At 58.0% G+C, this 13,290-nt stretch overlaps 2 protein-coding genes and 1 long non-coding RNA gene across 5 annotated transcripts in view; 1 reads left to right on the top strand and 2 right to left on the bottom strand.

Annotated features, from left to right (window-relative positions):
* Positions 1-8,712, top strand: part of LOC146426703 (rho GTPase-activating protein 23-like) — a 56,938-nt gene extending 48,226 nt beyond the window's left edge. For all 3 annotated transcript variants that reach the window (XM_085083430.1, XM_085083429.1, XM_085083428.1), the window contains exons 13-24: positions 1,211-1,272; positions 1,540-1,667; positions 1,754-1,872; positions 3,296-3,451; positions 4,139-4,217; positions 4,469-4,542; positions 4,641-4,730; positions 4,812-4,937; positions 5,056-5,097; positions 5,212-5,305; positions 7,222-7,253; positions 7,352-8,712. In XM_085083430.1, coding sequence (XP_084939556.1) covers positions 1,211-1,272; positions 1,540-1,667; positions 1,754-1,872; positions 3,296-3,451; positions 4,139-4,217; positions 4,469-4,542; positions 4,641-4,730; positions 4,812-4,937; positions 5,056-5,097; positions 5,212-5,305; positions 7,222-7,253; positions 7,352-8,341 — 1,992 coding nt within the window. In that variant the 3' untranslated portion in view covers positions 8,342-8,712. The remainder of the gene's footprint in view (positions 1-1,210; positions 1,273-1,539; positions 1,668-1,753; positions 1,873-3,295; positions 3,452-4,138; positions 4,218-4,468; positions 4,543-4,640; positions 4,731-4,811; positions 4,938-5,055; positions 5,098-5,211; positions 5,306-7,221; positions 7,254-7,351) is intronic.
* Positions 8,713-8,968: 256 nt separating this feature from the next.
* LOC146426702 (uncharacterized) lies at positions 8,969-9,643 on the bottom strand. The gene is made up of 3 exons (XR_014856705.1): positions 9,550-9,643; positions 9,222-9,376; positions 8,969-9,095 (listed from the first exon to the last, which is right to left on the bottom strand). It is a non-coding gene; the product is annotated as an uncharacterized LOC146426702 (long non-coding RNA).
* A 1,806-nt stretch (positions 9,644-11,449) lies between these two features.
* On the bottom strand, positions 11,450-13,229 carry LOC146426701 (uncharacterized). The gene is made up of 6 exons (XM_085083322.1): positions 13,157-13,229; positions 12,678-12,866; positions 12,576-12,635; positions 12,434-12,538; positions 12,331-12,375; positions 11,450-12,251 (listed from the first exon to the last, which is right to left on the bottom strand). The coding sequence occupies exons 1-6, from the start codon at positions 13,227-13,229 to the stop codon at positions 11,818-11,820; spliced, it is 906 nt and encodes a 301-aa protein (XP_084939448.1). The 3' UTR covers positions 11,450-11,817.
* Between the last annotated feature and the right edge of the window lie 61 nt (positions 13,230-13,290).

Genomic DNA, 13,290 nt, shown 5'->3' with positions numbered 1-13,290 from the left:
ATCCGTGGGTTTGGCTGTGCCGGCTCTGGGCTGGCTCGGTTTGGATGTGCCAGTGCTGGGCTGTGCCAGTGCTGGGCTGTGCCAAGTTTGGATGTGCCAGTGCTGGGCTGTGCCAGGTTTGGATGTGCCAGTGCTGGGCTGTGCCAGTGCTGGGCTGTGCCAGTGCTGGGCTGTGCTGGCACTGGGTTGGCTTGTTTTGGATGTGCCGGCTCTGGGCTGGCTTGGTTTGGATTTGCCAGTGCTGGGCTGTGCTCAGTTTTGATGTGCCAGTGCTGGGCTGTGCTGGCACTGGGTTGGCTCAGTTTGGATGTGCCAGTGCTGGGCTGTGCCAGTGCTGGGCTGTGCCAGCACTGGGCTGTGCCAGTGCTGGGTTGTGCCAGTGCTGGGCTGTGCCAGGTTTGGATTTGCCAGTGCTGGGCTGTGCCAGTGCTGGGCTGTGCCAGTGCTGGGCTAGCTCGGTTCTGTGTCAGTGGTCACACCAGGCTCGTGGCAAACTCCACCTGCGGAGGGTGCGTTGAGCTCGGAGCAGTCTCTGTTCTCTGATTTCGGGTTGTCTGTGGCACAGCCCCGTGCCAGAGGGCACAGAGGGCTCGGCAGGGATGGCAGCACCGATGCTGCAGGGTCAGAACAGGCAGAGTTGTCTGGACAAACCGCGGCTGGAACACGCGGAGTTGTCCGGACAAACCCTGTCCATCACGGATGGCTCTGTGTCCGTGGCGGCCGCGGCTCGATGGAGGTGTGCGTGCCACGGAGGGACACTCGTGTCCAGCTTGGACCCCACTCCGTGTCCGTGGCGGCCGCGGGTCGATGGAGGTGTGCGTGCCGCGGAGGGACACTCGTGTCCAGCTTGGACCCCACTCCGTGTCCGTGGCGGCCACGGGTCGATGGAGGTGTGCGTGCCGCGGAGGGACACTCGTGTCCAGCTTGGACCCCACTCCGTGTCCATGGTGGCCACGGGTCGATGGAGGTGTGCGTACCGCGGAGGGACACTCGTGTCCAGCTTGGACCCCACTCTGCGTCCCGGAGCGATGGACGGCAGTGGGGCCATGAGCACTGCTGGACACCGGCTGGACACTGGCCATCCCGGTGCCGCCCTTGCCCGGTGCCACCCGGCCCCGCGCGGTGCCCGGCCGAGAGTGGACTTGCCCGGCAGTGTCCAGCGGACGCTCAGCTCAAGCTCTCCCTTCCCCTCTTCTCTCTGCCTCCCCAGGACCCCGGTTTTGCCAGCCAAGCCCTTATCAGCAAGAAGTTAAACGACTACCGGAAAGTGAGGTACGGACCGGGGTGGTGGGCGTTGGTCACCGCGGTTGGTCACCACGGAGCAAAGCACCCCTGGATGGGGCAGTGATGGACGAGCCACCCAGCCCCGGCTCGGTTTGGGGTCAGCCAGAGTGACACTTGGCGCTTTTAACGCGGGTTGGAGCAGCTCGGTGCTCCCGGAGGAAGCTGGGAAGCCCGGGAGCCATGCCTGCTGTTGTCACCGGGAGGTTTTGTGTCCCTGGCGGTGCCATCCCTGATCCCTCCCCGCTCTCCCCGCAGCCCCGCGGGCTCCAAGCCCGACTCCTCGCCCAAGGGCCCTCGCGGGCTGGGGATCCGAGCCGAGTTCCTGAAGCAGACGGGAACCAGCGCGCCCCGGTCCCCCCGGCAGGACGCGGCTGTCACCAAAGGTGTGTGGGACACTCCGGACAGACCTGGGGACTTTATGTCTCCGTGGTGTTTATCCCGAGTGATCCTGAGTGTTTTCCCTCCGCAGATGAGAGCAGCTCCCAAAAAGCCCCGTGGGGCATCAACATCATGAAGAAGAACAAGAAATCTGCCCCGCGAGCTTTCGGCGTGAGGCTGGAGGATTGCCAGCCTGCCCCGGACAACAAGGTATGGCCACAGGGTCACTGCTGGCCCTTGGGGACTCTGCATACCTCCTGACCTCATCCCTGTGTCACCAAAGCTGTGGGGAAAACAAAAATTTTCTGACAACATTTTTAATGTTAGATTTTAATGTTTTACTCTAAAGTAAAGGCGTTACTTTATTATCTGGTCAGGATGTTGTTCTGGTCAGGATGTACCGCAGAAATCTTCTCATCTGTGCAGAGAGAATCATTCCATGATACATCACTTTTACCCAATTTCTCAGATATTTTATGCAGTAAAAATACACAGGAAAGCATTGGGTCAGTGTTCATTGGTCTGAAGTTGAGCAAACTCCCAGCATTCAGTTTCCCATTGGATCTGAATCTCCTCGCCTCTGATGTTAATTAAATTTTTCATTCTTCAGTTTTCCTATCGGTCTTTTCCTGGCCAGATATTTTCACCCCTGCTGGAGGTGGCATCTGGGATTTTTAGATAGCCACTGATGTTCTGCTGATATTCTGCTGATATCTTTGTTTTTGGGTTCCTCCAAGTCTGTTGATACGCTGAGTCCACCAGACCTCACCTGGTAGAACAATGCCCTGGAAAGAAACCTAAAATTCCTTTTCACAGGCTAAAGACAGACAGAACCTTTTGACTAAAATGATCCAAAATTTTTAAACCGGTGTATTTTCCAAAACCTGTCCCCACAGAATGTCCCCCTGATCATGGAAACATGCTGCAAGGTGGTGGAAAGAAACCTAAAATTCCTTTTCCCAGGCTAAAGACAGCTAGAACCCTTTGACTAAAGTTACACAAAATTTTTAAACCGGTGTATTTTCCAACTCCTGTCCCCACAGAATGTCCCCCTGATCATGGAGGCGTGCTGCAAGGTGGTGGAAAGAAACCACCAAATTCCTTTTCCCGGGCTAAAGACCGATAGAACCCTTTGACTAAAGTGATCCAAAATTTTTAAACCGATATATTTTCCAACTCCTGTCCCCTCAGAATGTCCCCCTGATCATGGAAACATGCTGCAAGGTGGTGGAAAGAAACCTAAAATTCCTTTTCCCGGGGTAAAGACAGCTAGAACCCTTTGACTAAAGTTACACAAAATTTTTAAACTGATATATTTTCCAACTCCTGCCCCCACAGAATGTCCTCCTGATCATGGAAACATGCTGCAAGGTGGTGGAAAGAAACCTAAAATTCCTTTTCCCGGGCTAAAGACCGATAGAACCCTTTGACTAAAGTGATCCAAAATTTTTAAACCGATATATTTTCCAACTCCTGTCCCCGCAGAATGTCCCCCTGATCGTGGAAGTGTGCCACAAGGTGGTGGAAAGAAACCACCAAATTCCTTTTCCCAGGCTAAAGACAGACAGAACCCTCTGACTAAAGTGACCCAAAATTTTTAAACTGGTGTATTTTCCAACTCCTGTCCCCACAGAATGTCCCCCTGATCGTGGAGGCATGCTGCAAGGTGGTGGAGGACCGCGGGCTGGAGTACATGGGAATTTACCGTGTCCCCGGGAACAACGCCGTGGTGTCCAGCCTGCAGGAGCAGCTCAACAAGGGAGCCACCGAGATCAACCTGCAGGACGAGGTGAGGGCGGGGCAGGTGGCTGTCCCCGTTGGTGGCTTCGTCCTGGTGGCCGTCCCTGTCGTGGCTGTGGAATGCTCTTTTGGTTTGTGTCACCGTCTGTGTCGCCGTTGGTATCCCTGTGCTCTTTAGCATCTGTGTTTGTGTCATCCTCCCTGTCTCCATCGTCATCCCTGTCCCCATCATCCCTGTCCTCTTTATCATCTCTGTTCCTGTCATCATTCCTGTCCCCATTATTGCTGTCCCCATCGTCACTGTCTCCATCATCCCTTTCCCTATCATCCTTGTCCCCATCATGCCTGTCCCCGTCATCATCCTTGTCCCCATCATCATCCCTGTCCCCATCATCCCTGTCCCCACATCCTTGTCCCCACATCCTTGTCCCCATCATCTCTGTCCCTGTCATCCCTGTCCTCATCAACATCCTTGTCCCCATCATCATCCCTGTCCCCATCATCCCTGTCCCCATCATCCTTGTCTCCATCATCCCTGTCCCTATCTTCCTTGTCCCCGTCCCTGTGACCTTCCCTGGAGTGCCAGGGCCGCCTAGCGGTCAGTGCCAGCACTGCAGGTGACATCCTGGGGACGTTCATGGCTTTCCCTACCTGTCGCCCGGGCTGTCCCCCGTTTGGGGACTTCACCCCGCTGTCCCTGGCTGTCCCTCTGAGCAGCCTCTTCTGTCCCCCGCAGCGGTGGCAGGACCTGAACGTCATCAGCAGCCTCCTGAAATCCTTCTTCCGCAAGCTCCCCGAGCCTCTCTTCACTGACGGTGAGTCCCTGTCCCCTGGAGGCTGGGGACAGCTCCCCAAACCCTGTGACACAGTGAGGGGACAATGCAGACCGCTGTCACCAAGGCCCCTTGTCCCTGTCCCTCCTTGCCCTGCAGTGCCCCATCCCAGTGGGGTCAGAGCTCAGCCCCTTCCCCAGCATCTCCAGGGGGGATCACCTGGGGGTCCCCAACCCTGGGGAGGTGACCTGTCCCCTCCACCCCTCGGTGACACCCCCGTGTCCCATTTTCAGATAAATACAACGACTTCATCGAAGCCAACCGCATCGAGGATGCCAGCGAGAGGATGAGGACGCTGCGGAAGCTGGTAGGGACATGGGGACAATGGCTGGGGTTGGGGACAACACTGGAGACCCCCCGGGGTGGGAAAAACGAGCAGGGGGGTGACCCAGTGCCTCCCCACAGATCCGAGACCTGCCAGGCCACTACTACGAGACCCTCAAATTCCTGGTGGGTCACCTGAAGACCATCGCTGACCACTCGGAGAAGAACAAGGTACTGACCGCCCCACCCCGCCAACCTCCCCAGCCCACCCAGAGCCCCCTGGGGACACCCCTGACCCCTCTGTGGGTGCAGATGGAACCCCGAAACCTGGCACTGGTGTTCGGCCCCACGCTGGTGAGGACGTCCGAGGACAACATGACCGACATGGTGACGCACATGCCTGACCGCTACAAGATCGTGGAGACCCTCATCCAGCACGTGAGTGGCACCCCGGGTGGCCTGGGGACACTGGGGTGACTGGGGAGGGGACAATCTTCACCCCAGAAATGGGGAGGGGTCCCTGGCCAGGCTGTGACCCTTTTCCCGTTCCCCACAGTCGGACTGGTTCTTCAGTGACAAGGAGGACAAGGGCGAGAAGGTGAGTCCTGCCCACCCCCCTGGGGGGTCTCGCGGTGGGTCAGGGGGCTGCAGACCCCCGGTGGGGAGCTGGGGGGGTCTGGGCAGCCCGCTGATGGGGTTTTGCCCCCCGCAGACCCCCGTGGATGAGAAGGAGGCGCAGTCCGTGCCCAACATCGAGTACCTGCTGCCCAACATCGGCAGGACGGCGGCGGCCGGCGATGCTGCAGGTGAGGGGGATGGCCGTGACCTCGAGGGGCAGTGTCCATGACATTGTCCATGACATTGTCCATGACATCGAGGGGGAATGGCCGTGACATCGAGGGGCAGTGTTCGTGATATTGTCCATGACATTGTCCATGACATGGAGGGGCAGTGTCCATGACATCGAGGGGCAGTGTTCGTGACATGAGGGACAGTGTCCATGATATTGCCCGTAACATCGAGCGGCAGTGTCCATGACATTGTCCGTGACATGGAGGGGCAGTGTCCGTGACATGGAGAGGCAGTGTCCATGACGTCGAGGGGCAGTGTCCATGACATTGTCCGTGACATCGAGGGGCAGAGTCCATGACATCGAGGGGCAGTGTCCGTGACATCGAGGGGGAATGTCCCTGACATCGAGGGGCAGTGTCCGTGACATTGCCCGTGACATCCAGGAGCAGTGTCCGTGACATCGAGGGGCAGTGTCCGTGACATCGAGGGGCAGTGTCCATGACATCGAAGGGCAGTGTCCGTGACATTTTCCGGACATTGTCCATGACATTGCCCGTGACATCGAGGGGCAGTGTCCATGACCTCGAGAGGCAGTGCCCGTGACATTGTCCGTGACATTGAGGGGCAGTGTCTGTGCCCTCGAGGGGCAGTGTCCGTGACATCGAGGGGCAGTGTCCATGACACTGAGGGTCAGTGTCCGTGACACTGTCCGTTACATTGTCCCTGACATTGAGGGGCAGTGTCCATGACCTCGAGGGGCAGTGTCCATGACATCTTCCCCACACTCTGTCCCCTCCTGCCCACCTCTGTGGCCCACAGCCACCTGAACGGGACATGCCACCACCCTCCTCTCCGAAAAACGGGAATAACCCCCTGGGGACGCCCGACAGCCCTGTGGCCACCCTGTCCTGTCCCCTTCTCTCCGGTGGCCACTCCCGGTCCCTCAGGACACCCACCCCGCGCCCACCCCGCGGGACCCAAACCTGGAGACCGGGAGCTTTTGACGTTGGACTGATTTCTTCCGTTCTTTCCTTGAACTTCTCTGTGCTGTCCTCTTCCTCCTCCTCCTCCTCTTCCTCCTCCAGCGGACCTCCTCGAGAGCTAGAGCGGGTACAGTCTGATCCCGGGTGCATTGCTCACGCACTAACCCCGCGGGGTGACCGAGAGAGGGGGAGCAGGGGGACACCGCGGGAGGGGAGGGGACACTGTCCTGCCTGGCGCTGTCCCCAGGGTCCCCAGCGTCACCGGGGGATGTGGAAACCCCCAAATCCTTTCGCCCTGTGGTGGCATCTCCCTGCAGGGATGGATGCTGGTGTGCTGTGACACTCAGATTTTGGGGTGTGAGGGTCCCCAAAGCCCCCCGGGGAGGGTCAGCGCCCCCTTTCTGCCTCCCCCTCTCTCGTTGTCGGCAGCTGCTAACCCCGTCCCGGGCATGCGGGGCGGGTGAGGGGTTTGTGTCCTGTCCTCGTCCTGGTGGCAGCAGGGCCAGGGCTGCCTGTCCCCCTGTGTCCCCTCTGACCCCATAACCCCCCGGCCTGTCCCTGTCCCACACCCCGCTCCGGGGCCGGGCGTGGCACGGAGCCACCTCCCTCCCCGCGCTCCCGTCCGGGTGACACGGCGGTGGCAGCGCCCTGTCCTTGTCCCCTCTGCGCCCCGAGGCCGCGGGAGGGTTGGGGTCGCGCCGCGGGGGTCCCGGCTGTGTGTGCCTGTGTGTGTCCCCTTTGTCCCCACTCCCCACCCTGCAGTGGGCGAGCAATGCCAGGGACCACCGGAGCCCCTCCTGCCAGGGGCCAGCGGGTGTGACATCCCCGGCATGTCCCCATCCTGCCTTGGGGGACCGGAGCGACATCCCCAGCTCGACCCCCGACCCCTCCCCATCTCCCCCCACCCCCGGGACCCCTTTAACCTCCCTCTCCCCTCTGCTTTCCAGGCTCGACCCGCAGCGGCTCCGCCAAACCGAAGGTGAGCGATGTCCCCGCTTGGGGCTGGCAGGGTGGGGACACGGCGACGCGCTCTCCCTGTCCCCGCCACCCCTGACCGCGCTGTCCCCTCGTCCCCAGGGCACGTGGCCGTCGCGCAAAGCGCCGCCGCACCGGGAGCTCCTCACCATCCCCTTCGTCTCGGCCGCCGCCCGCAAGAGGAAGAAGAGGAGAGAGGCCGAAGGCGTTGGCAGCAGCACCGACGACGACGCGGAGCGCAGGGACAGCCCGGGCCGGCAGCAGGAGCAGGAGGGTCCCGCGGGGGCAGCCGGCAAAGCCCCCCGAGGCAGCGGCAGCGGCAGCGAGCCCGCGGCTCCCGGCACGGAGCGGGAATGCCCGGCGGATCCCGAGCCGGCTCCGGACGCTCGCTCCATCGTGTCCGGCTACTCCACGCTGTCCACCATGGACCGCAGCCTGTGCTCCGAGGTGCACTCGGTGGCCGGCAGCCGCGGCGAGGAGGCGGACGACGAGCGCAGCGAGCTCAGCCACATGGAGACGGACACCGAGAGCCGCGAGGGAGCCCGGCCGCGACAGGCTGGTGACACCGGCGACGAGGACAAAACCCCGCCGGGCCGCCCTTCCTTCAACTCGCACCGCCTGATCCAGTGCGACACGCTGGCCCGCAGGAAGCTGGGGAGGCCGCGGCAGGTTGGGGACGTGCCGGCGGTGGCCGGAGGGGACGAGCGGAGCTGGGTGACAGCCGGGCGACCCTCGCTGCGGGAACAGCTCCGGCAGCACCTGCGGGGCTCCGCCGACGACACGGCGGTCCGACTGCGCCGGCCGCACTCCCCCGAGACGCGCCGCAAGAAGAGCAGCTGGCGGCGACACACCGTGGTGGTGCCCGGTGGCCTCAAGGACCTCAACTTCAACGAGTGGAAGGAGCCGCGCGGGCTCGAGGGGACAGCGGGGACCTGTCGCGACAAGGACTCGGGGCTCAGCAGCCTGGAGTCCACCAAAGCCCGGCCGGCGGTGCCAGCTCCGGCTCCTGCTGGCACTGCCAGCGTTGTCACTGCCACCGAGAGTCCCCCGGGCAGTCCCCCGGCCCCGCTGCGCTTCCCGCAGTGTCTCTGACCCCCCCGGCGGTGTTTAATTTAAAGATGTCCCTTGTCCCTGTATTTAATTGTGCTCCCGACAGGCTGCTGTATTTAACAGGGCTCGGTGGCCCCTCGGGGACAAAGCCACCTCGTCCCGAGGGTGGTGTCGCGGCACTGTCCCCCAGCCCCCAGGCAGGGCCAGGAGGGGCTCGCGGGGACTGTCGCCGGGCAGGGGTGGCCCTGCTGTCCCCAGCCGCGGCGGGGTGAAGTGCGGGCACTTCCCTGGGCGCTGCGGCTGCTCCGGCCGGGGATGTCCCTCGGGTTGGGGACCTTGGGGACCTCGGTGTGAGAGACGCCTGGCCTGGGGATCTTGGGGACCTCGGTGTGAGAGACTCCTGCCTTGGGGACCTTGGGCCAGGGATTCCTGCCCTGGGGACCCTGGGGACCTCAGTGTTAGTGACCCCTGCGTTGGGAGACCCTGGGGATCTTGGGGACCTTGGTGTCAGAGACTCCTGCACTGAGGGACCTTGGGGACCTTGGAGACCTTGGGGACCTCGGCATCAGACACCCCTGCCCTGGGGACCTTGGGGACCTCAGTGTTAGTGACCCCTGCGTTGGGAGACCCTGGGGATCTTGGGGACATCAATGTGACAGACCCCTGCCCTGGGGATCTTGGGGACCTTGGTGTCAGAGACCCCTGCATTGGGGACCTTGGGGATCTTGGGGACATCAGTGTGAGAGATCCCTGCCCTAGGGACCTTGGGGACTTTGGGGACCTCCGTGCCAGGGATCTTCTTGTATGCTGGGGGACTTTGGGGACCTTGGTGTCAGAGACCCCTGCCCTAGGGACCCTGGGGATCTTGGGGACATCAATGCAAGAAACCCCTGCAGTGAGGGACCTTGGGGACCTCGGGGACCTTCTGTGTGCTGGGGGACCCTGGGGACTTTGGTGTCAGAGAGCCCTGCACTGAGGGACCGTGGGGACATCAGTGTGAGAGACCCCTGCCCTAGGGACCCTGGGGACCTTGAGGACCTTGGGGACCTTGGTGTCAGAGACCCCTGCCCTGGGGACCTTGGGACCTTGGGGACATCAGTGTGAGAAACCCCTGCACTGAGGGACCTTGGGGACCTTCTGTGTCCTGGGGGACTCTGGGGACCTCAATGTCAGAGATCCCTGCCCTGGGGACCCTGGGGACCTTGGGGACCTTGGAGTCAGAGACCCCTGCGTTGGGAGACCCTGGGGACCTTGGGGACCTTGGAGTCAGAGACCCCTGCGTTGGGGACCCTGGGGATCTTGGGGACATCAGTGTGAGAAACCCCTGCACTGAGGGACCTTGGGGACCTTGGAGACCTTGGAGACCTTGGGGACCTCGGCATCAGATACCCCTGCCCTAGGGACCTTGGGGACTTTGGGGACCTCAGTGTCAGGGACCTTCTGTGTCCTGGGGGGCCCTGGGGACTCTGGGGACCTTGGTGTCAGAGACCCCTGCCCTGGGGACCTTGGGGACCTCAGCGCTGTCACCCTGACCTTAGGGGGCTCTGCTGAACCAGGGTGGCTCTTGGGATGTCCCCAGGGGCCAGGGGATTGTCACTGAGGGGGGGGACACTGCCATCCTTTACCCCCCCGGGCGATGTGCCACAACCCGGGATGTCCCCATGTCCCCTCCCATCTCTGTCCCCTTCCTGTCCCCCAGGCCAGAAGCACTTTAGGAAGGGGACTCGGGGACCTCCAGCCTGGCCAGGCGGGGGACACAAGTGCCACCACCATCTCGGTGGCCTCGTGTCACCCCCCGTCCCCATCTCTCCGTGTCGTTCTCATAACGTTATGCAAATATTTGCTGTAAAATCTTTTGGTTTTTTGGGGGTTTTTTTGTTTTTTTCTTCGACTTTTTCGATTTTTTTGGGTTTTTTTTCGGTTTTTTCCCCCCTGTAAATATCATCTCCACCCCTGTAACATATCCCAAAGGATTTATAAGGATTTTTTTAAGAAGTTTTGCTCAGAGGAAAGGCCAACCCCGAGCAGGGGGACGTGCTGGACCAGTGGTGACTTTTTCAACCCTCCTGCATGTCCCCTCGGTCCCTCCCACCCCATTCCCGACCCCAAAACCGCAAAAAAAACCCCAAAACAGACCCAAAAAATCCTCCAAACAGACCCAAAAAAATCCCAGCTTTGCCCCCAACCTCCAGTCCTGGTCTATATATTGGAAATAAACTGGTTATTCGAGGTTTTGTTGGTGTTAATTAATTTTTTTGGGGGGAAATCTGTGCTGGGATCCCAAATTTGTCAGTGTGGGGATTTTTTATTCCTGGAAGGATTTATCCCTAAAAGGATTTATTCTAATTTTTTTTAATGAATTTTGGGGGGAAGAAATGACAAAATTGGGAATGTCTCATCCGGATCACAACGAGATAAAAATTCCTAATTCAGAGGAGGGAAAAAAAGTGGGAAAAAAATGCCGGAAAGAGAGAAAAAAAGAGGCAGAGAGAAAAAAAAAAAAGTGATTTTATTAAAGCCGGACACTCTGATAGAAAAGAAAAACTTATAAAGGGAAACCAACAGAAAAAAATAAATGAAAATAAAGGAAAAAAATTAAAAAGCAACCCTTTTGTTCACGGGATCTTCAATTACAACGGTCACACACAACTACCCATGGCATCCACGGTGACAAGGGGGACACTGAGGTGGCACTGGGGTGGCACTGGGTGTGGGGGGTGGTGGCATGTCCCCTCCCCCTCCCCGCCATCCCCCAGCTCGAAGCCTTTTTATTTTTATTTTTATTTTTATTTTTATTTTTATTTTTATTTTTTCTTATTTTTTCCCCTCCGTTTTCGACTTTTTTTTAAAATTTTTTTTTTTGCCGTTTTTTCTTTTTTTATTATTATTTTTTTTTCCTTTTTTAAAACAATCCACGAGAAAAAATTCATGCGGAAGAAGAGAGAGAAGAGAAAGAGAGAGAGAAAAAGAGAGACAAACGACGGCGTAGAAACCCCAAAACAGCTTTTTAAAGAGAATCAGAAATCCGGAATTTTTTCCATTTTTTTCCATTTTTTCCCTTTTTTTTCCATTTTTTCCCTTTTTTTTTCCATTTTTTTCCTTCTTCTTCTTGTCACTTTTTATTTTTTTGTCCTTTTCAGAGTCGCAGCCTTTTTTTTTAAACTTTTTAAATTTTATTTTCTTTTCGAAACAACATCCAGACGAGTAAAGCGGGGAGCGCATGCAGCTCCGACACATGCAGGTTTGGATTTCGCCTTTTTTTAGCAATTTTTTTTTACACTTTTTCCTCTTTTTTTTGCCATTTTTTTGCCATTTTTTTGTCATTTTTTTGTCATTTTTTGGTCATTTTTTGGTCATTTTTTCCGCTCTTTTTTCGCTCGGTTCTGAGCAGAACCGAGTCGGTATTTACTTAAAATTTTTAAATTATTTTATTTTTTTTTTTGTCCCCTCACTTTTCGGCGAAGGGATTTGCACGATGCCATGAAGGGGACAGACACACACACGCGGGGACATCACGCTCACGGGGACACCAGCCGGGAAAAGGGGTGGCCGAGGGGGTTTGGGGACATTCGGGGGGTTGGCACAACCCCCGACCCGGCGTTGTCACCTCCTGTGTCACCGCTGTCACCTCCTGGTTTGGTGATGTCACCACTGTCACCTCCTGGTTTGGCGATGTCACCGCCTGGTTTGGTGATGTCACCACTTGGTTTGGTGATGTCACTGCCTGGTTTGGTGATGTCACCGCCTGGTTTGGCGATGTCACCGCTTGGTTTGGTGATGTCACCTCCTGGTTTGGTGATGTCACCGCCGGGTTTGGTGATGTCACCTCCTGGTTTGGGGATGTCACCGCCTGGTTTGGCGATGTCACCACCTGGTTTGGTGATGTCAGCACCTGGTTTGGCAATGTCACCGCCTGGTTTGGTGATGTCACCTCCTGGTTTGGCGATGTCACCTCATGGTTTGGGGATGTCACTGCCTGATTTGGGGATGTCACCACCTAGTTTGGTGATCACTTGGTTTGGCAATGTCACCGCCTGGTTTGGCGATGTCACCGCCTGGTTTGGTGATGTCACCGCCTGGTTTGGCGATGTCATTGCTTGGTTTGGTGATGTCACTGCCTGGTTTGGTGATCACTTGGTTTGGCGATGTCACCGCCTGGTTTGGTGATGTCACCTCCTGGTTTGGCGATGTCACTGCCTGGTTTGGTGATGTCACCTCCTGGTTTGGTGATGTCACTGCCTGATTTGGGGATGTCACCACCTAGTTTGGTGATCACCTGGTTTGGCGATGTCACCGCCTGGTTTGGCGATGTCACCGCTTGGTTTGGTGATGTCACCTCCTGATTTGGCAATGTCACCGCTCGGTTTGGTGATGTCACCGCTTGGTTTGGCGATGTCACCGCTCGGTTTGGTGATGTCACCTCCTGGTTTGGCGATGTCACCGCTTGGTTTGGCGATGTCACCGCTTGGTTTGGCGATGTCACCGCTCGGTTTGGTGATGTCACCGCCTGGTTTGGTGATGTCACCACTTGGTTTGGTGATGTCACCACTTGGTTCGGTGATGTCACCTCAGTGTCACCTCCCCGGCTCTGCACGAGGTGGGGACAAAGTGGCGGGGTGGGGGCACCAGGATGGACACATCCCAAAATTTGTGACAGCTCTGTCCCACCAGGGTGGGGACACTGGGATGGGGACACCAGGATGGTGACATCGAGATGGGGACATTGAGATGGGGACATTGAGATGGGGACACTGAGGTGGCACTAAGGACAGCCCCCCCACCATGGCATTTCTGTGGATGTCCCCAAAGGGGGTGGCAATTGTCACTTCGCAATGACATTTTTGTGGATGTCCCCACAGAGGTGGCACTTGTCACCCCGCTTGTCGTTGTTTTGGATGTCCCCATTGAGGATGGCAATTGTCACCCCCATGACATTTTCATCGATGTCCCCACAGGAGGTGACAATTGTCACCTCCCCATTTGGGTGACCC

The sequence above is a fragment of the Lichenostomus cassidix genome, chromosome 27, assembly GCF_008360975.1.
Source record: "Lichenostomus cassidix isolate B80296 chromosome 27, HeHo_3.0, whole genome shotgun sequence".
Lineage (NCBI taxonomy): Eukaryota > Metazoa > Chordata > Aves > Passeriformes > Meliphagidae > Lichenostomus > Lichenostomus cassidix.
Note: the sequence above shows the minus strand (reverse complement) of the source record. Positions and strands in the feature narration are given on the sequence as shown.

Excerpts from the sequence above, each read along its gene's own strand:
- LOC146426701 (XM_085083322.1), bottom strand. The coding sequence starts at position 13,229 with ATGGGGGTGACAATTGCCATCCTCAATGGGGACATCCAAAACAACGAC. Across the intron at positions 12,636-12,677 it reads TGACATCGCCAAACCAAGCG|GTGACATCACCAAACCAAGC; the intron begins GTGACATCACCA and ends CCAAATCAGGAG. Across the intron at positions 12,539-12,575 it reads CGGTGACATCGCCAAACCAG|GCAGTGACATCACCAAACCA; the intron begins GTGATCACCAAA and ends TCCCCAAATCAG.